Here is a 22,469-nt window from a genome sequence, read left to right as displayed (position 1 = left end):
GGGTGGCTACCCTGCTGGAAGAGCTAGTCTGCTTGCCTTCCTGGAAGGGCAGAGCAGGCAGCCAGGTGCCCTCTGGCAGTCTGCGGCTTTCGGGATCTGCTTACTTTGCCTCTGCCTGAAGACAGCCCCAGCCTGGACTCCTTCCTCATATGTGTGATGGATGAGAAAACAGAGGATGATATTGCATGCAGAGGAATAGAGGGGGGAATCAGGATAATTTTGTGTCATTCTTTCAATGGTCTTTTTAAAAACTTCCTGCATAACTTTAGGGGAAAAAATTAAACTTCTGTGTTTCTTCCTCTGTAAGGCAGCATTCATGAAAATACTTCCCTGTTTTACAGAGCTGTCAGGCAATGTCTTGAGTATTTGTGGTCTGCAGAAATGATGGGTGCTGTAGACCACTTGAAGATGAAGTGCTTATAGCGAAAGGGAGGCCAATTGCCTTGCTGGCATAAGGAAGGTTATGAGTTGAATTTAGCAAGAATTTGTTTGGGCACTGAACTGGTTTCATATTTTCTTTCCTGTATGCAAGTAAGGGTGCAAAGTTTATAGATTATAAAATTTGAGAGACCATTGTCTGCATAGAGGGGAACTGGAGCAGATTTTGGGATGATTCAGAGGTCTCTGAAGTCTGTATTACTGGAAGCTGAATGAAACATAGTGGTACAAAGTGCAAAATCATTCACCTAGGGGCGAATATGAATTTTGTCTTTGAGCTCATCAGTTGGAAACAACAAGGAGGAAAGAAAGTCCTCATGGCTGTGTTCATTACAAAATGACTTGGGCAACAGTGACCCCTCCCACCACCCCCAGTATTGCGACCATGATATATCAGGCAAAATTTCTCCAAAAGAACTGGGCAAGTGTTTAAGCCATCTGTAAAACTTGAGCAAGAGTGTGTCTGCAACTGTAGTCACCTGTACTGAGAAAAGATGAATTCCAAGTGGAAGAGGTGTAGAGAAGGGCTTGTAAGGTGAGACATCAGGAGACTGGAGCTACTGTTATATGGAAGAACTAAAAGATTATGCCTTGATTAGTCAAGGTAGATGAAGTCTGAGAAAGATACTACTGCTCCTTTTAAATATCAAAGGCCAGGAAGGCAGAAGAGGTATTTAAGGCTGGAAGAAAAAGCTGGTCCAAAAGAAATGGCCATATATTTATTTTGGCTGGCAATTAGGAGGAGGAAGAGCGAGATTCTGAATGACCTTTTTACTGGGGCACTGGAAGCTGTCCGTGTAACTGGTTTTTGGATGTGTGACCAGCCTACGATAGTAGGGACTGACGTCAGGGATCAGGGGATCCCTCGCAGGCCTCTGTTTCAGAGCTCCACTGACCTGGAAGAGAGTGATGGGCTCCACATGGCAGTGCCTGCAGCCAAAGCCCAGCTTCCAGGCCAAGGGGTGGTGGGTGGGTTCCCCTCCTGTGGCACGCACTGTGTCCCAAGCCTCCCCTCACGCCAAAATTTTGCCCAATTGTCTCATTTTTGTTTTCTTCACCCTTTAAAGGTTCCTGTGGCTCACTTTCCCCCTCATTTAAAGTCCTGCTCCACAGATCATTTAAAGCTGCATTAACAGTAGTCTAATATTTTGAAGCTCCATGGGGCTGAAATAGTTAGAAAATCAACTCCAATTGTTTTGTAGGTGAGAAAAATGGTCTCAGATTTTGTGTCTGTATTGTGATAAGCCATGTGCAGGACAAGGGCTGTCAGGCAACAAAAGCTATTAGTAGCAAAGATTCTGCTTTTCTAATAAAATTCTTTAGATTTTATTTAGTGAAGCCACATCCAGTCAAACCACAACTTAGCTTAGAGTAACCATAGGTGAAAAACCCCGCATAGAGCTTTAGTTAAATGGGAGGTTTGCGGTCTCACAAAGGAACCCTCTCTCCAGAAATAAACCCGGAGTTGCTCCTGCATCAATGGCTTGTTTAGTCTGGATGTTGATCTGTACTTAAAAAAAAAAAGGTAATGGTAGATAATTATATCTGAGTGTGCATGAGCCAGATCAGATGTGGAGATGGTCTGATGTAACTTGGGCGTTGGGACTACTCTGTGATTTACTTTTTCTGCTCCTAGAACATACAAACTAGAGGGCTTGCCAGAAGCTTTCTCAGCGTAGGGATTCTGAGTTATGGGACTCGGTGGGAGCCACATTGCTGCTTTGTCTTGAAAATAGTCAGACTCACAGGTCCAGCATGGACAGACCCATCCAGCTCCAAGATGAGCTGAGGATACTGTAGAGATTGCTTCAAGTGGGTTCTCTTCTGCTTTTGTCCTAAAGGTGCAGGAGATTTGCAGAAAAAAGAAAAAAAATTATCAGTTCAAATAAACTGTTTGCAAAAATCTGCTAGATACTCAGATCTGTTCTTTCCAAATGTGATTGCAGTATTTTGCAGTATACTGCTCTGTATTTATTGTCTATATAATACAGCAATCAATATATTTTTAAATCCCCATCCTGTTTGGCTAGCATGAGTACAAAGCTTCCTAGCCTGAACAGGACTGCTGTCAGTTATACCTATGGAATGTAACTTTACTTTCTTTCTAAGGAAAACTCATAAAGAAATTGTTTGTGCTTATTTTATTTCTGGGCTGTTTTGGAGTAGCTGTTGATCCTGTATTATCATGGGGGTAGGATGTGTCCTATTTGTTCTGCTTGAGCTCCATGGGCTGTACTCAGTCTCCCAGTCATTCATTCAGGGAACCCGTATCAAGCAGGAGAGATGAACTGTCTCTGTGGCCAGGCTGGTAAGATAATGCTGCTTAATTTCTACCACCCTAAAGCCTCCTCCTCAGGCTTCTGGTAGAGCACGAGCAGTGTCTGTCCTTCCTCTTCCTCTGCTTTACCAACTGACCTTTATTTAGACCCAAGGCTTGGGAAGAATCCTCCTTCTCCAAGTGAGTACCAGAGCTCTCCATGGGACCCGGCCAGCAGAGGTGCAGGAGGAGATGCTTCTGCTGGGGAGAGACTTCGGCAGCAGTGGAGGGAAAGCAGATGAAGAGCTTGTTGCAGCTGAGACAACAGGGATGCTGTCAGCTTGAAGTATGTTTTCTGACTTGGGGGAGATGTGGTAGCATGAGGAGAAATGGTGAACTGGAGGGAAGGATGAATTGTACATGAGGGAGAGAAAGCTGTTGGAGTAACACGGGCTGCTGGATGATAGCAAAGGAGATAATGGGGAATAAGTAAACAGATGAAAAAAAATGAATAGAAGTACATGGCAGTGGTGTCATTTCTGGAGGAGAAGAACTGTGCTGAATCAAGTAAGCTTGTCTAGGGTTGCATATGGGAGACAGTATTTGTTCAGGGATGATGGCAGCAATACCTTGGCCTTCTACATGGTGTTTTTCACATGTTGATAATAAAGTATTTTCCAGAGGAAATCTGTACTGTAATGTTGATTCTGCAGCTAGAGAAATACTGGCTCTGTGTGTGTGAGAGAGATGGAGAGAAAGAAAAAGAGAAAAAAAGAGAGGGAGAAGTGTGAAAAACAGGCAAGAAAAAGATAGCAAGTATGTCCTAGGGTGGGATATAAAGACAGCAGGTACATGTTCATAATGCATGCATGTGTGCTGCTGTAGGGAGATAAGTTGTGTTGAATTTCTTGGTGCCTAAATTGAGGATGGGATAGAGAAATGTTACTTAGGTAATAAACTTTTCTTAATTTTACCAGCTTGGTTGTGGTGTTGAATGAACGTGTGTTACAGTGGCATCAGTTTGAGAGTCCACACAAGGAGAGCTATGGGTGCGCAACAAACTTGAAGAGTTCAAGCTTTCATTTCAAAGTCAAACTTTCTAGTTTTTGGGATCGCAAAGGTATGTTTCTGCATAGAAACAGGGCATGGATTTGAAACGAAACTGGTTTAGAAAGCACGTTAAATAGCCCGTGGTTGGTAGAGGTATGCATTTCTTTGCACTTTTTGTCTCATCGGGTTGTTAACTCTGAAGGCTAATGACTGCATTTCACTATCAACAGCCACACTTTTAGGATTGATCTTTTTTAATAGAGAATAGAAGGGAGTAAAAGTCCTGTTCTTCCCAGAGGGTAACTTGATAGTTACTGCAACTGAGGGAAATGAGACTTGTCAGAAACTGTAAAACAAAGGAGGAATTCAGGTGAAAAGGATGAAGCATTGTTCTAAAAAGAAACTTGTTTCCCTCTGAGTGATGCTCAGAAGTCACAACAAGGTGCTTGAATTCAACATAAATTTGGGTTATTTGTAGATAATTCTAAAGGCTGGATTTGGTCTCTTCATTTATTTTTGCACCTGCTGTTAATATCAAAGAGGGATCAGCTGTGGGCTTAGGCTAGAACAAAACCTTGCACAAGCTGAGAGCTGAGGTTGCTAGTTCCATCAAAGAATTTGCCAGTGATGGGGCAGTAGGATTTCTCATGAACCATGCAGACTGATTTGGGGAAAGTTTGCTTGTTTTTAGTGGTTGGAAAATTTGGGAGAGTGAAGAAGGGGGTTGCAAGTGAGAGTTATGGGGAAAAGCTGCCATCCCTCTTGTGACAGCAGCGTACAGTCTGTGCTACATGCTAGCAAGATGGAGAACTCATGTTGAAGGAGGAAAAGATAATCCAGTATTAACTTTTTCTTTTGGATTTTTTCTTAAATCTGTTACATATAAAGCAACTTTAATTCATGTAAAGGTTAGAATTTCTGTTCTAACTGAACACAGTATTGAAACAACCTAATTATTTGTCTCTAGCAGATAGCAAGTTATAACAATGTTCTTTTGACATGAATTAACTCTAGATTTCATTATGAAAACAGAAGGATAAAATTACAAAAATTCTAAAAACCCTATTTATTTTTCTTGCAATAAAAATGGCTATTCCAATGGTATTAGGTAATAACAGTGCTCTTGCCTACCATGCCAACTGTTACGTCGTTTGCTGTTTGTGTTTTGTTACTACCTAAGAGGCCCTGGTCCCAAGCCAGGATCCTGTTGTGCTGGGCATGATTCAAAAGACCGTCTTTGTATCAAAGAGCTTACAGTGTTTCTGGTGCTTTGGGTTTATAATACAGCATCTCAGTAAAGAGAGCTGTTGGAGTTTTGATTTATTTAGAGGACAGTTTTTCTGGATGGGGATCCTCTACTTTAACAAAAGTGACTCAAGCACCAACAGCCGTTTCCTCTTCTGAACACCCTTTAAATAAAACCAATAAAGATCTGATCTTTGTGCTGCACAAAATGGTAGATGGCATCATAATGTTTTCTTTAGCTTCTTTCATAGTCTTTTATAGGAGACAATCTGAGTATGATTATTGTAAATATTTCCCTTTGTACATTGTCACTAGCTTTTTTTTTTCTTTTAAAATTAAATGTGTTTTGGTTTTTATTACAATGTAATATGTAGCAAAATGTCCACCTGAGAATTTTGAGATTAAAAAAGTCCTACCCTTGCACGTGAGATATATTCTTTCCATGAGGAATTGCAATTTTTCCCTGAAAAATGATACTGAAAACTTTGCATAGTTCTGTGTGTTTCTACAAGGAAAAAATTGCCAGGAAAAGACATGGTCTTTACAGCTTTATTAACGTACTCACTATCATACATCACATAGTGTAGCACTTCTAGAGAAACTTTTATTATTTATAGTTCCAGCCACATAACCCTTCAGCTGTTGCCTTGCAGAGCAGAAAGTGGTGACGTAAGCAGAGCTGAACAAACTACTGAAAGCAATAATATATTTATTTAGTAGTTTTATTTTTTTCTTTTTCTGTATGTCAGTTATCTCTGAACAGACCTGGACTTAAAAAAAATGTGTTGTTTTGATTTTCTGAATGAATTGCAGTTCATTTTGGATCTCACAGTATTTCTTCTGTATCTGGACTAGGTAACTCCTCAAAACACTTTCAAGATGGCTGCTAGCACGTTTGCATGTTATCAACACTTGCAGTTAATATTCTTGTGGAAAAGAGGTGGCTTGTATGAGTGTTTGTGGGAATGAAAGAAAATGGCTGATACATACTCTTTAAACAACTTTACTCCTTGCATGTGTACAGTGTTTGAGAATAATCCTTTGTGAAAAGAATCCCTTATGAAATAGGGTTCTCTATAAATTACTCCAAAGGTTTATAGAACAAGGCTTTGGGAAACAATGTCTTTTCTGTAGGTTTCTAATATGTGGTAGCAATTCAGTAGCTGGGCAATAATTACTATATTCTGTAAGATCATTTAGCAGAAAATCCCTAGACAAAATGCAATTATTAACTTGCACAGGACTTTTCCATAAAGGATTTAATTTGGGGCTGTATTTACTCAGCTCTAGAGCTTGGGTTTTAGCTGCACTTAACCTTTTGCTCCCCCCGCCCCACCTTTCCAGCAGGTTGCCTTCTCTGTATTTCATTGTGGCTGCTTCTGCCTCACCCGCATTCAGGTGGTTGGTTCCATTAGCTCCTCTACTGCCATCATCCTACATTTTTCTAAACTCCTTTTCCCCATAATCTGTCTTATTCCTTTTTTTTTTTTTTTTCTTAAAGGAATTGATCATACATCATAGAGGGGACTGTTAGGGTATAAGGATATTGAGTGAGATAAGAGGATATACCCAGCAAAAGAGCGGGACCAGATAAAAAATGAGTCACTGTCATTCTTAAAATGTAGCAGACAGAACTGGGAAAGAACAGGTGTCTGGTTTTAAGCTGTATTTAATACCAAACAACCGTTGTTGTAACTTGATTTTGCTTTTTCCCCACCATGTTTTCCTTCAAGTGTTTTGATTAATATTGCCAAATTATTGCCAAACGGGCTTATTTGCTGCTTTCAAACCAGGCCTGTTCCTGTAAGTGCGATGCATGTTAGACCTCCTGATGGCTTCAGTGGGCACTCTGATTCCTGAACTCTTGTGAAATTGCATTTAGCCATGCAAATACAACCAAAGACTTTTGCTCATGGTTAACACTGACACAGTGATTCATACCAGAACCCTTGCACCTGGTGCTGGTGGATGCATTGGAGTATTTTAATTTGCATTTTTTTGTGTTTCAGAGTTTTTAAAATCCTTTTCTGGGATGATGTAGCAAACCTCACTGCTTCACATCAAAAATTCCTACTGGAGTCGGTGAGACTTTTCCAGTAAATGATGTGGGTGTATGGTTAGTACCACAGTGGCATCAGTGACATCATCGCTCTGTGGCAATGGAAACAGTCATGCTGACTGAGCGATGAAAACCCAGATTGACGGATACATTGGGGAGCGAGCAAATGTGATTCATGACTATTTTATCCCCAGGTATTGAGATGGCCACTGAGCATATTTGACTTGACCATAAATCTGTACCCTTTACAAGTACAGATATGTACACAGCTTGGAAATTAATTTTTGCTGTCATCTAACTTTACTTCTGCAATTGCTTTTGCTTGCCCAGCCAAGAAGCAGGTGACCAATCAGGTATGAATTGCCAATGGCTAATGAATAATAATCAGATGAACAGTTTGTAAATGACCCTTAGACTGAAAGCTGCTGTCTAGAATATCTGACGATTTCTTACAAATCAAAATTTATTTTGCCTGGTTTGTTGAATATACACATACATATTTATACATGCACAATTCACATTCCTTGTATAAATACACAGATACCCAGTTTCAGTCAGTGATATTTGAACAACTGTAGTTGTTGGATGAACAGCAATTGAGGAATTCAGCATAGATTAGCATAGTCAAACAAGATTTCTACAATTATAAATTGACAATGTAAAGTTTCAGTAATTTACTCTTGATATTGACAGAACAATTTGGGACTAATCTGTCTAAAGGAGAAACTTAATTTTTTTTTCTCTTGCTTTTTGTCAGTCATTTCAGTCTGATTATCTTTTCCAATTTAAACATTTCAGTGCAAGAGATTTCCTAATAAGAAGTTGTTAATTGCTAAACAAATAGGCTGCAACAACAAAACACAATTCACTAAAGTTTTGTTCCATTAGCTAAGCTTTCTCTCGGAGAATTTAAATATTTGCTGGATCTCTAGTCATCCTGCAGCAGTTATGAGAGAAAAGCCCTATATGTAAAGTAAGTAATAGTTGGACTTAAGGAAATAAAAGCATCTCACAGAAATAGACATATGAAATAGAAGTTATTAAACTGTTTTGATAAAGTCAAGAATACTAAGAGAAAACGGATCACAAAAGCAGATGCAGTTTTCTGTATTTTAGTTCAGGATTTTTAGGCAACAACAGGTTTTAAGAACCATGCAGATGAGAAGAGTTTGGTAAAACCTTCCCTCTCTGAGTTTTTTGGTTTGTTTTATGGGGTTTTTGTTTGTTAATGAGAGTGTTTAATCTGTTTGGGCATTTTAAACCTTTTGCAAACTTGTTTCTCGCCGTTACAGAACACTCAACTGGCTGAAAACGCACTTTAATTTGAAAGCGTTATTATTTTCAGAGGAACATCTTGTTTTGCAGCCTTGCAGATTAAGTGATACATAAAAACTCTGACTTTGACGGGAGTTAAGCGTGTACGCTAGCGTTAAAGGAAGTCCTGAAATGATATGTAGAAACTACGTGAACGATTTCAAGTAAAACCCCAAAGCGCAGCTTTATACTGTTTTCAAAGCAGGAGTCGAAATTCGAAAGAAAAGAGCCTAACTCTGACCGGCTGTAGGAAGAAAGCCCGAGGGGGATGCTCGCAGGCACCTGGGATCGCAGCCCCGCTAACGCATCGCCTGGAGTCGCCCCGGACGGCGCCGAGGTTGGATCTCCCGGCAGGTAGAGGAGGAAAACAGAAGCGCCCGTGCCGCGGCTGCCCCGCTGGCGACAGCAACGGCGGCACCTTGTCCGCGACCCCCTGAGACGGTTTCCGCCGTGCCGGCTCCCAGCCCCGCCGAGCAGGGCAGCCCCCGCGCCGGCCTCTCCCTGCCGCCGGGGAGCCGGTCCCCGCCGCCTCGCAACAAAATCTGCCCCCGGGGGCACGGCGGCAGCCCCGGCCGGGCGGGTACCGCCGCGGCCGCCGCTCCTCCGCCCGCTGGCGGGCGGGAGCGCGGGGGGGAACCGGCCGTCCACCTGAGGAGTGCGGTTCCCCCCGCCCCGTCCAGGTACGCGAGGGGGGACGCCGCGGCCGGGTCGTGCTCCCCAGGCGGCGAGGGAGGGGGGCACCGCGGCGTGCGCCGGCCCCGCAGCGACGCCCCGGAGGTTCCCTCCGCGGTGGCGGGGGGCGCCGAGGCTGCCCCGAGGGAGCGGGGTGCTGCCAGCTCGGCGCCCGGTCGGCTGTGAGGGCGGGGGGAGCCCCGCTGCCCGGCAGCTGCCCGCCCGGCGGGAGGAGGCGAGGGCCGGGCCGGGCGGCCGCCCCCCAGGTGAGCGCTGCTGCCTCGGGAGGGGCGCGGGGTCGCCACGGGCCCTGCGAGCCGCCCAGGTGACGAACGGTCCTCGCCGGTTAACGGCGGTGGCAGGGCTGCGGGGCGGGGGGAGAGGCCGTCCCGGGAGGGGAGGGCGGCGGCGAGCTGCCCGCTGCCCTGCGGTTCCGTTAAGCTGACAGGCGACGCGGGGCAACGGCTCCGGCCCGGCCCGAGGGAAGCGCCCCGGCCGGGCCAAGGGGAGCCCCGCGGCCGGTTGGCGATGCCGCCCCGTCCTGCCCCCGCTGCCGAGGCAAACGCCGGTGGGCGCGGACCTGCCCGCCCGCCTCTTGGCGGCGGCTGGCGCCCGGGGCAAGAGCGAGTTCGGGGCGACAACGAAATACGCGGGGCGGGGGCTTGCAGCGCTGCCCCCGGCCCCGCTCCGGCCCGAGCCCGCCCTCGGGCTTCCCCTGGCCGGGCGTTCCCCCGGCGGCCGCCCCGCTGAGGGACGCCGTGGCGCGGCCCGCCGAGGCGCCGGGACGGGCGGGCTGCGGGCGGGGCGGGGTGGCGGGGCGTCGGCCGAGGGGCCGGCGGCGGTGGTGGGACGCTCCGTCGGGGGGAGCGCGGCCGCCCTGGGGGCTGCGGGGCGGGACCCGCCCTGCCCGGGGACCCCGCCGCGGAGCCGGGGTGGCGGCTGGTCGGCGCGGCAGGCTGCGCGGTGAGCGGCGCCGCCGGTGCCTGCGGAGCGAGGCCGGTGGCGGCCCCGGGGCCACGCCACAGCCTGAGGCCGGGGTCTGAGGCAGCCCCTCGGGGGTGGGGGATGCGGACGGTCCCGCGGGCTGCGGGGCTGCAGGTGTGTTAAGTAGAGACTGGGGTGGAAGGGCTGAAGCAAACACGCGTGATGCAGACCTGGGGGGGGGGGGGGGGGGGGGGGGGGAGGTGCGGACCGTGCGTCTCCGTGGAGGAGCGGGGGTTTGATACCCCACAGAAAGAGAGGGGCAGCGCTCTGGCACCTTCGTCCCAGGCGCCGCAGCACGTCTGCCTTTTGATCTCGGTGTCTGGAAATATGTTTGCAATAAGGAGGCCACGTGGGGAGGATCTTTTTCCTCGTGTCTCTGCCCGCGTTCCTTCCCTTTAGGTAACCGCTGTGCCGTAGCTCCTGTGTGCGCGCCGGGTAAGGGGAGGCCGGGAGGCGGCCTGGGAAGCGCTGGCTCCGCCAGTGGGCGTTTTCTGGCGGCCGGGGCTGGGGCTGGAAGCGGTACTGCAGTGATTTTATCTGCCTCTTTGCAGGCGAGCACGCACATACGGGGCAATATTTGCCTCGCTCGAAGAACATACAGACTGTTGCCGCTTTCTTGCTTTGAATGCGAGGTGGAAGCATGAGGAAAAGAGAACTTTAAAAGGGGATCGGAACCGCTCGGCGGTCAGTAGCGCGCTGTCCCCCCCAGCCTAAAGGGGGAACGGAAATGTGAGGATTTTATGAGGGCGGGGAGCCGGGGTGCGGAGGAAATACCGCCTGGGGGCTGCTGGAGGGAACGAAGGACCGAACCGCGGTTGTCCCTGGCTTGGCTCCGTCCTTTTTCGGCTTCCCCTTTCGCTTTTCTCCGGTATCCCTCCTAGACGTCCTGCCTTAAACTACCGCGAAAGGGAGGGAAGAGCGGAAGCATGTCCAACCCGGAGAAGCGGCTCTTATCCCGCCCCTCGGCCCCCCTGGCTGCAGCACCCGGGGAAAAGCCCGGCTCCGGCAGCCGCCCGCTCCACTCCCATGGCCAGAGCGGCGGAGGTGGAGGCAGCGGCGGGTCTCCTCCTCCCCCCCCCGCTCCTGGAGGCGGCTCGGCTGCCTGCAGCTCCCTCTCTCTCCTCCTAACAACCACCAGCAGCAGCAGGAGCCGCGCTGCAGGGACAGCCTCCTCCGCCGCCTCCGCCAGCATCGTCCCCAGAGCGGCAGCGGCTCCTTTCCTCGCTCCAATCCCCTCCTTTTCCTCCGCTTCTCCATTTTCTTTTTACTTCTTGCCGCCGCCTCCTCGTTTCCCCTCCTCATCTTCCTTTAACCTCACAAGTCTTCAAGGGAGGGAAGGAGGAGGAGAGGCAGCGAGAGCGGCAGGAGGAGGAGGAGGAGGAGGAGGAAGAGATGTTGGCGGAGCAGCAGCAGCAGCAGCAGCTCACTTGATCGCCCATCCAGGCGGCAGCGGCAGGAGGAGACTCTTCTGTTCTTCCTCCATCCAGGGCTTGCTGCTCCGTTCCGCAGCCGGCGGCCCCCGGCAGCACCACTCCCGGCTCCTCCTCTCTCCAGCCGCCTCTCGCCCGTGGTCCTGCAATTCCCTCGGTGCTGCAGCAGCAGCAGCCCGCGGCGACGGGATCCGAGGAGGCGACGGCCCCGGCGGGAGCAGGACTCCGAGGCGGCAGCAGCGGCAGAGAGGCGCCTTCTTCTCCTTCTCGTCTCCCCTGCTCCTAGGGCCAGACATGGAAGATGGATCTAATTCTGCAAGCTGCTTTAGGAGGTTTACGGACTGTTTCTTGAACACAAGTAGGTACCGGAGCGCCGTGCCCGGCGGCGGGTCGCGCGTGTCTCGAGGGGAGGCGAAGGGCTGTGTCCGAGCCCGGTTGCGTGCCTTGAGGAAAGGGCATGTCTTTGTGAGCGAGGGGGGGGGAGGGGGGGGCGAAGGCACAAAGGGGCCGTGTGCGTGGGGCGTGCGTGGACGCATGGAGGAGCGGCCGGGTGTGTACTGAGGATGCACGGACAAAGGGGATGCTCGGCGTAGCAGAGTCTCTTTGTGGGAGCTGGCTGTTCACGCCTCGGGGGTTTCGGCATCATTTCGGGATCGGACTACTCAAGGTACACGTGTGTCAGCCTTTTTCTTGGTCTGTGCTTAATCCGCTCAGGAATGATGCATAGGGGAATGGAGACTTTTCCCCCTACTTACTTGGAGTAGCAATGAGGAAGCATTATGGTATCGGCAGTTGACAGAAAAGCGGCGGCGGCGGGCCGGGAAGGGAGAAACGTATCGCTGCTGTCTGCATCCCCTGTCAGAACTGCCCCACGCGTGCGAATTCCGTGTTTCTGATCCGGCTTCGGTACGGGGTGGCTCCTGCCCCTGGCTCATTGCGAGGCGGGCGAGAAGCCGGAGAGGAAACATGTGCTCCTCGGCGGGGGGGGGCTGGCGCTGTAACGGGGAGGGAGGGCGGAATAAAGGGGGCTGCGAGCCGCTCGGTAAGGGGCGCTCCGCAGCCAGCCTCGGCGGCTCCCCCCGCGCCCGAAGGCGGGGGAAGGGCGCGGGGCCGCCCTCGCCCCGTGTCGGGAGGCGGGAGTGGGGCGAGAGCGGCCGCTCGGCCTCCCGGTGCGGGGCCCGGCGGTGTCCCCCCGCTCTGGACCGGGAAGCCCGGCGGTAGCGGGGGCCGCCGGCCGGCCCGAGCCGCTGGGGCGGGTCGTGAGAGGGGAGAGGAGGGTCTCGCGTGGCAGGAACTGCCCGTTCGCAGGGACGCGGCCCGGCGCCCCCTTGGGTGGCTCGTCCTGAGCCTGCCGCTGCCGCCTTCCCCTCGCCGAGGCGTTTCGCCGATCCACCGCGCCCCGCCGGGTGGGCGCCACCGGGGCTGGGGCCGCTCCGCAGCGGCCGGGGTTCGGGCTGAAGCCTCCCGGGGTCGGGCTGCCCCTGCCCTCCCGCCAGCCCCCGGCTCCCGCGCCCCGCCGGGAAACGTGCCGGGGTTCAGATCGGCCATGGGAGCAGGGAATTTCGAAGCGGAGCGTGTATCAGGGCTGAAATACATCTGTGTTTTTATCAGAAACTTTTTTTTTTTTCCCCTCACCTAACGTTTTGATGCTTAGGGTGACTTCAGTCAGCTGTAGTTATTTTATGCGGGTTTTTTTTTTTGGTGTTTGTTTGTTTTTTTTTTCCCTTCTTTTTGTGACAATTTCTTAAATCAGATTTATGCCCTAAAGTGTCCCTAAACTTGCATTTTAATCTCTTGGCATACTTTTATTAGGTGGCTTTTTGCATACAGGTGAATAGTAGTACATAGTTAACACATGTATGTGTTTTGGGGAGATGTGATAAGAACTATAGAGATGTCAGCTGAAACCTCATTATTTGTCTTTATGCCTTACAGCTGTCTTTAGCGCAGTAGCCTGCAAGTGTGGTAGTACTTGTTCTGTTCTACGGTAGAGGTGAATAAAGATGACTATATATTTGCTGCATCGTCTGTTTGAAACTTTATTCAATAGTTGATTATGTTACAGTTACATACTTGTTTAGTTTTGAGGCCTGAAGGGAATCTTAAGCTCTTCCAGTTTTTATTTTCTCTGTGTTTGAGAGGAGTAGAATGCTGTCATGCGTGTGGTAAAGCTCTGATGTTTTTAAAACAAGTGGTCTTGGGAGCAAGAGACCGAGCCAGGGAATGTGTGTCATGTAGGGCAATTCTCTCCTGTATTAGACCAAGAAAAAGATGACATGGAAAACATCAGCTCTGTTCAAAACACTGTTTTAAAAGCAGTGATGAATTCAACTTCAGCTATTTTATGAACACTTGAACACGAGAAAGCTGGTTGTCTTTGACTGATTGTGACCTCCGACTGAAGATTTTCCTGCAGGCAGGAAAGGAGCAGACGGTTCTTTCCCTGTGAGTTTACTGACGTCTGAGAAGACATGCGGCCTCTCTCTCTTGTGGAGACACTTTTCCGTGCTCTGCAACTTTCAAGAGCCTAAATGTCTGATATCTCTACTCGTCTTCTGAATGTGATTGCAACTGGCCAATGGGCTCAAAAGGTATTAGTGAGGTCAGACGGACAGACATCCACATGCATGCGTATATACATATGCATACACTTCCCTCCCTTCCCGAGTGATTGCATAAGTCTGATTTCCTTAGGAAACCGGGCTGAAAAAAGGGAGTGGAGGGAAGTCAGACAAGATACTATTCAGTTCCAGTGCAGCTACTGCAAAGAGCACTTGTCCAACTGTTTGGAGTACTGTGCACAGTCCTGGTTACAGTGCAGCCGGAAGGCTATTATTGTTTTGAAGCGGATGAGATCATCTAGAATAATGAAGATAATGTGCCGCATCTCATAGCTTTTGTTTCCTGAATTGTATTTTAGGTTCTAAATTGTACATATATATGTATACACACTGTTTGACTTTAAAGACAACAAAGTCTGAATATTTTTAGAGGGAAACTGAGGAGTTCTGTAGGGAAGAGAATTGAGATGAGCTCTTTCAGAAGGGAGATTTAAAAGTGATTTAACGGAATCCTCAAGACTGCAAAACAGTGAAATTGCTAGAAATGTATTCTTTCTCCTCTGAGCTCTTTTGACTTGTATGCTCTCTATTCAGGATTTTGTTAGAAGGTTTTTGATACTATTAAAATTTTAGGTTCTGCAGTACCCAGTTTGTGCTGTATCTGGCTATTTTTGTGTTTAAGATTCCTAATAAAGCACTGGACTGCAGAAGTTTACGAACTTTGTGTGGTGTGTGTTGTTTTCCTAAACAGTTTAAAATCTGTAACTTGGTGCATAACATAGTGTTTTGAGAAACTTTTAGTATCTAACATCGCGAATCAATTCTCCAGTGGAGTTCTACCATATTTAGGATGCTGCAAGCTGCCAGGTATTCCAGGTTTCTGTGAAATGGCTTACTTTCAGAGGAGCATTCCATGTTCCTTCTACACTCAAGGTCTCTCAAGCTGCACATGTGTAGCATACTTCATCTGTGTCCTGGGATTCTACTCATGGGTATGAGTATTTTACAGTATGGGGGCTTCCTGCTTGTCAGAGTATTATCAATGTATTGATATTTTATACAGTTACCTTTTATCTGACTTTTCTTTTTTTGTGATGCAGCAAGTTTATCCTGCGCCTTCATGTGCCAGATGCTTAGACTTTCCGACTGAGTAGTACTCTAAGGAAGAGTAGACATAGTAAGATCTGTAGATGTGGAAGGAAATAGCAATTAAGGTTTAAATAAAGTGAAAAGTATTCCTGTTACCTGTGCTAGTGGAAAAGTTAATCTTGGCTTGACTCCCTTCTCTTTCCTGGTCTGTGTATTTATTACTTGCAATCAGGGTTTTGTAAGCCAAATGCTGATTTTCAGCAAATCCCATGTGTAAAGGTGGACAGGGTTTGGTTTTACAATTAAACCATCCTTAAAATTTAGATGCTGATGTAGAAAATGGAATTGTCTCTGTTTTTCACCCTAGGGATTCTGGCTCCACAGTAATTGAAAACCAAATTGTCACTAAAGCAGCGTATAGTTATGATGATAAGTGATGTCATTCAGCAGCTCTTGTCAGGGCTGGTGTTTCATAATACCACATTTTCCATTAACATGTAGAGAACACCATGTATCCTTGTCTGAGGCACTGCCATTCTATTTAGAGGGATAACGGACCAATATATAGGGCAGACAGCAAGGAATGGCATGGAAAGGGAATGGAAACGGTGTGGGCACAAGCGATTGACAGTGAAGGGGGGCGTGTTTGTCTGAGCCCGGTATTTTTACAAATGGCTGTCTATAAAGCATGCAGTTTACATTTGAAATAACTAATCCTTTGTCCCTTTGACTCCTCAGCTCTGCTGCCTATGCTTGTCTGATGGCTTGGGGGTACCTACCGCTCACAGGCCTTGAGAAAGGAGGTAACGCCCTCACTGTTATCTCAGTAAGCTTGCTCCTCATTTAAAATGGGCTGTGGAAGGTATGACAGTGTAGGTGAGTTGGGAGATGGTTTCTTTTTGTCACTTGTGCAAGGAGGATGGCAGCTTATTTAAGACTAACACAAGACCGGTACCTCCAGTCACCCCATTTGTATCCTTCTTCCTTTTGTTTGTGTTTAAGCCATACTCATCAGCTGGACATGGTAAAAACCTGAAAGCGTAAAGATGAGATTTTATTTCAGCATATAATGAGTTAGTGACTTCATTTTGAAACAGCCATGTAAACACCCATTTTCACTAACGATCTAGGGCATATACTTGGCTTATTTGCTTTTAAATCTTCTGTTGTACAGATCAGTACAACAGTACCTTTTGTTCAGTTTTAGGTTTTTGTGCTGCATTCTAATACAAACAGATTATACCTAAAATTCTCTTAGTATTCTCAAATCATGAACTTAGTTTTAGATTCAGAAAATAAGAATGAGAGTCTGTGTGTGTGTGGATTTATAACTTGGAAATGGCTCATGCAGCTTGTTGGTCAATGTTAACCTTGTCCGTGATTAAAATTGTATTTCAGTTTGGTGAGGCTAATATGAGCTAATTTTTTTTTAATGCTACTTTAAAAAGTATTTTAGTTGCAAGTTTTTATGTTTAATACTTTAAAACTCAGTGGTTTTTACAATATTCTAGTTTTTACACTTTTGGCATTATTGTATTCTAAACTAAAGCTAAGATCATAAGTAAAAAAAAAAAGTATATACAAAAAGAAAAAAGGGCTGGTTTCTTTTCTTAAATTTTATTTTTATACTCCCTCTGCTGGCTGTTTCAATTACAAGTACCTGTACTCAAACTTTATTACAAAATCTGCTCTTTACTGTTTTATCAAGTGAGCAGTAACATGTATTGATTTCAATCTGTATTTCAAATACCAAAAAAAAAAAGTCTGTAATTGTTAAATGAAGAAACACTATTTGCAGGAAGGGAAAATTTGACACCTCTTTTATGGAGCAATGTTTTCATTTTTGTTATACCTTGAATTGATTTGAACTCTAAAAGCAACTGAATCTTTTGGTGCATGGGCCATGTCTTCACCAGTAAATAACCACAGAAATAACAATTCATATATTGTTCCAAAAGATTTAGTTATCTATTTCATTTATTGTAACAAATTTATTGTCCAGCTTTGAAGAACAGCTGTGGCAAAATGTAAATAATTATGCTATGTTTTGTTATGTTAAAAAAATATTATCGTTCATGAGTTTGACTTACATCTACATAATTAGCTACAAGGCTACACTCAGTGTTCTGCAGATGTAATGGATGATTTCTTAAGATACTGGTTTTAGTATGCTAGTATACAGTAGTGTTTATCCAAAATATTTATAGTACTCAAAAATTATAATTCTTAGGAACTTCAGAGATTATGTACAAGGATTGCTGTATATATTATTGAAATGAAACCATCGCGTTCCCCATGGTTAAAATTGTTCAGTATTACTTGTTGATATTTCTGCTAAAGATCCAGACTTTGCTGTGTAATGTGTCCTCACTTGTACTGGTACTTGGCTTCCTGCTGTCAGAATTTGAAGAGTGCCACCTACTGATTGACAGCTCCTTGCAGTACTTTGTTCCTTTGCCATCTGAAGGTTCTCACAGCTCAGCCTTGCTTTATCTTGTGGGATGTGACAAGTTGATGTGGTTGTACGTAGCAACTGTGTTGAATCAACCCTCAGCTTTGACTTGTTCTATGAAATGATGCTGTTTTTTCTTTCTAATTTGTTTCAAGGTGAGGAAACAGGATTTTCATCCTGGGAGGTGGGCTTCCCTCACCCCCCTTAACCCCTTTTTAAAAGCTTGTGAGAAAGTGGCATATTTCTGTGGTTTCATCATCACTCCTTGTCAAGCTGTCATAATTAGTGTGGGAGGAACCAGCCTGGCTGATGTTTATAGAAGACTTTGGCTTCTGCTATGCCAGACAATGTATTGATGTGTTGCACACTCGAATGAGACAGTTCAAAGGCAGGTAACAGACTCACAATCATGACTTTATTAACAAGTGAACATTCCAAAATGCTCATGATATGTTTGTTTTTTGCAGGGGAGAAGGACAATCTGGTTAACAAGTTCTAAATTTTTATGGTAAATTGATGAATTCATCTTCACTGTTAGTGCACACTGAGAATGTTTTATTTCAATTTAGAAATACGCTAATTATGTTCTTAGGGGAAAAAAAACTTGTCAAGAGTATGAATTAGTTCAAAAAAGTGTATAATTCACATATTTACAAAGAACTCCTTTATTTTGGAGTTCTTTTTCTATGTCGTCTTCTCAGTGATTTATTGCCACAGGAAGCTTTCTTAAATCCCAGCTCTTAAACACCTTGTCATACATGGCGTTAAGAAGAAAAAATATCATGTTTCCAAATTTCATATGCTTTTGAAAAATACATTGATAGCTAGTTTTAGTCTGGGTAAGATTTTTAACAATAAAATGTCGCATCATTAAGAGATGCCTAATCTTATGTCTTAATAGGACTAGAATTGGGGTCTCTGTATTACTTTCCACAGTAGTTCTGGCTCAAGGGTACCAAAAGAGAAGGCTTTTGGATGTTACTCATTGTCTTTAAAGAACTTGTATTCATTTTAGTGGTTTCTAATTAAAATTATAATAAAAAAACCTCAACATAGAAGCAGCAGTAGTAATCTCCCCTTCTTTGATGTTGAGACCCAAAGAAGAGATTGTCAGAATCTGAGACCAGTTAATCCACCTTCTGTCTGGAAACTGTGAATATTTAATGCTTTCATTAGCACTTATTGATCTGATTCCTTGTTACTGCATTATCAACCAGCTTCTGTGCAGCTGAGCTGTACTTCTCTTAACAAAGTTTATTCAGCTGTTAATAATTCCAACATTCTTCCTTCCTCTTATCCTTCTACTTGCATCAAAAAGAAATCCCCTAATGTTAAAGCACAAATAGTTCCTAAAGAAAAAAAAAAAAACCTTTTGTAATCTGAAATTCTAACAACTTTGGACAGAAACCTTGCACCTCTAATCCTTCTGATCCATGTGTGCCCAAAATAGCAAATATTTCTAGCTGCTGACAAGCATTGCTGTGTTCACCTTAATAATACTGTTTAGTTTGCTTCACCCTGTGGGGAAATTTCTGAATTGACAGGAAAGATGCCACTTTCTTTGCCCTAGATATTTTAGTAGCATTTCTGCAATGTCGGGGTGTTCTGCTGGTTCAGAGAATAAGATACTTAGCCTGAATTATGGTGGCTAAGTGTGCATCCTGTTTATTCTTTTGTAGTTTTCCTCACTGCCCAATTTTTATTTGTCCATTGTATTTCTTGCATAGTGTGTTATTTACTTTCAACTTTTTACTTTCCAGCTTATTTACTTCTTACTACCCTGTCAGCTTATTTCAGATGATGTTTCCTTCTTGATTGCTGGCTTCTGTTGATTTTGTTTTTTCTTGCAGTGGGCCTGTGTCTTACCCTGTCCTTTTTACAGTGTCCTTATTTTTCCCCAACTGTTTTGTTGTGTGATAGCACTATGCTGCCATTTCTCTTCTTCTGGCGTAGTTCACTTTGGCTGTATTGTCTGGGTTTTTTGGGGTAAGACTAAATTTTGCATGGCAGTTTGAAAACTCTTGTTACATGTTCTGTATTTGCAGTGACTCATTGTATTTCCTAATCTGCCACTGTCTGCCCAGCCCTAAGTGTGATGTCAGTAGATTTTTTTTTTACTTTTTTTTTTTTTTTTAAGCAAACGTAGGACTGTTGAAAGTTACTGTTTGATGTAACAGGAAACTGAACTCATCTGTTCTCAAACCAGGCACTGCCTTAGCCAGTATGTTTAGGTTTCATCATGCCAGTCTCCCGTGTTTCGTGATTGTGAGAAAATGGCTTTTGTGTGGATGTGTCTCACTGGTCCTGTTTCTTCAGACTTCAGTTTTCACCGTAAAGACTCCCAAGACAAATACCCTTGAGAAGCTGCTTCTTCATGAATCTTGAGTCTTAAATGTAGTTCATGATTATGGATGCAAGATTCTCTTGGGATTAGAGGTGTCTTTTTGAGAAGTGCTTTCAAGAGGTCAGAGAGTATAGGTGACCTGCAGTCTCCAATGTTTATAGAACAGTGCATTCCCCTTACAAATTCTGGCTTAGCTTTTGTGGTGGTAGAGAGAACAGGATCATCTGGTATGTTGTGGGAACTTTCATAGGCTGTTTGTGGGTAGGAATGTGCTTGTAGAATGCCTGTTTTTTTCAAACCTTTTCTTGACTTTCGTTGGAGCTGTGTATGCAGTGCTTATACTTTTGAACTAAGCACGAAGACGATGTGGGCTCGAGCTCTAACCCTGTCCATTCTGCTTAATTTTTAATGTGCTGCTTGGTCCAGGTTAGACCGATGCCTGACTGTTTACACGTGTGTTGGGAGAAGGCAAAGGGTGACTGTTCCCAAAAGGCAGTGGGAATGGTACTTGTCTCTTCTGACCTTGTGTAAGGAGAAGAGCTTAGCTTTGTGGACACAAGCTGTATCATGCCCCCTTACTTTGTGGTTAGAGAACAGGCTCTGGGCTGTTTTATTTACTTGTGTAAGGACATAGCCATATGGACCAGCAGAGGAATCTTTATATTGTTTGTGGCACTAGGGCAGACCTTGTTTCTGCAGACCTAAGTTCTCCTAGTGAATGAACCACAGGTTCTACAAAGTCCTGAATGAAATATGTGTCCAGTGAATAAGGGACCATTGCTGGAGGACATGGCTTGCTGCCCGAGTCAGTGCAATTATTTAGCTTGCCTGTCTTTGTTTCCTCAACTTGCTGCTTTGGAGGGCTAATTAAAAGTTGTGGCTAAAAATGCATAAATGAATCTTCATAGGGGAACTAGAAGACACAAAGTTTGTCAGTTGACAAGGATGAATGAAGTGGGTGTGGTGATATCACATATCTTAATGAAAAGTGATGGAGGCTTATCCATCTATGGCAGTAGTATTGAAGGGGTAGAAATCAGAGACAGAAAAAGGAGAAGATTGGAATGGTAAGAGAAGTTTAATATTTTTATTGTTCAAAGGAATGCAATTACAGCAGAAGAAAATGTTCATCCTTACATGGAAAGCTATTTATAAACTGAGAGGTTTCTTTTGGGGTAGATGAAAGACTTGATATGTAAATATCCCTCAGCAAATCATCAAATTTTGAAGAAATCTTTTCACTGAAGTATAAGATTACAGTTTTTTTTAAGTGTGAGGGTTATTTTTCTTTTTAATGTCACATATGCTTTCTTTCTGCTTAACTATAATTTTTTTCCTCTTTTTAGTAACAACAGAAATGGTGCCTACTACATCTTATGTGCTTTATGAATGTACTTACAGATAACCTTTTAATTTATTTCTTCACTTTTTGTAGCTTAATGTTATTTACACCCATTGGCCAACTGCTATTTGGCAATCTCTTGTGTATGCCAGCTGGCCACATCTTTTACCATTATTTTACTAGGTCACTCTGAAAGTTTTACTGTTCTACCCTGTGTGTTTTTTCTTTCTTTCCTTCTTTTTTTTTTTTTGTGTGTGTGAAAGCTTTCTTTGTAATTTAGTAATTTATCCACCTTGTTCCTGTTTTTTCTAACAGTTTATTAAAGCATAAATCTGGCTACATGTAGAGCACATGCCCCTCTCTGTCTCTTAATATGAGTTGCCTTGAATGTCTCTAGCCATGGATATGTTGTGAGTATAGCTAACATCACTGTGGCTGGTCACTTTGCTGATGGTGACCTCTTACCTGTCCATGACAAGCCCATCACCATGACAAGGTTGTTACCTTCTGATTTGACTACAAGGCTAATTTTTTGTTTGTTTTTGTTCATTCAGCTGTGTGTACCTCTTTTTAAAATATGTTGAACTACTCTTAGCACTTTGCAGCATCTTATTTTAACAACTTGTGTTTGAATCAAAGCAACTAGCCATTCTGCTGTGCCAAGAAACACTTTTTCCCCGAGCACTTGTCGAAGGAGGTTTTTGTTTTTCTTGTTCGACAACAATTCTTTTGGTGTTTATGGAGCTGAAGGGGGGAATGGTAAAGAAGTTGAAATCTGCTATATATATCAAAATTGAAAAGAGAACATGGGAACGGTTACACCGTTATATTGAGCAATATTGGAATATTGAAATTCTTTTTCCAAAACATAAATTGGTAAGAGTTAAGCTCCGTTTAAGTATAGAAATGTCCTGTGCTCAACTTCACTTCAAAATTTAAAACTGAGTTGTCAAACTGATTTGAAAGTCTGAATAAAGACTTTTATGTTGGCTTAAACTAACATAATTTTGGGATGTTTTGGACTTCTCAGAGATGAGCTCTGGCAGGTCTACTAGTGGCAGCTGAGATGCCTAACCAATGTTTCTCTGCTTGAAGTCACTATTTTCAGAAGAAAGGCTCAAGCACATTGTCTGGCTTCCTAACCTGTGGTACATGCAGAGGTGAATGTCTGCTAATATACTGAGCTGTAGGCTGCTGTGATTGATGAAGAACTGCAAAAGTGAGCTTGGGTC

The 22,469-nt window shown here is 45.0% G+C and overlaps 1 protein-coding gene across 3 annotated transcripts in view; it reads left to right on the top strand.

The window, feature by feature from the left end:
* Positions 1–22,469, top strand: part of PDE10A (phosphodiesterase 10A) — a 382,017-nt gene that overhangs the window by 178,694 nt on the left and 180,854 nt on the right. For 2 of the 3 annotated variants that reach the window (XM_074863003.1, XM_074863002.1), the window contains exon 1: positions 10,689–11,807. The exons of the other annotated variant lie outside the window; for it this stretch is intronic. In XM_074863003.1, coding sequence (XP_074719104.1) covers positions 10,946–11,807 — 862 coding nt within the window. In that variant the 5' untranslated portion in view covers positions 10,689–10,945. Of the gene's footprint in view, positions 1–10,688; positions 11,808–22,469 lie in introns of those variants that run through there. 3 annotated transcript variants of the gene reach the window in all.

The sequence above is a fragment of the Strix uralensis genome, chromosome 3, assembly GCF_047716275.1.
Source record: "Strix uralensis isolate ZFMK-TIS-50842 chromosome 3, bStrUra1, whole genome shotgun sequence".
In the NCBI taxonomy this organism is placed as follows: Eukaryota; Metazoa; Chordata; class Aves; order Strigiformes; family Strigidae; genus Strix; species Strix uralensis.
The sequence above is the reverse complement of the archived record's forward strand: the minus strand, read 5'-3'. Positions and strand labels throughout refer to the sequence as shown.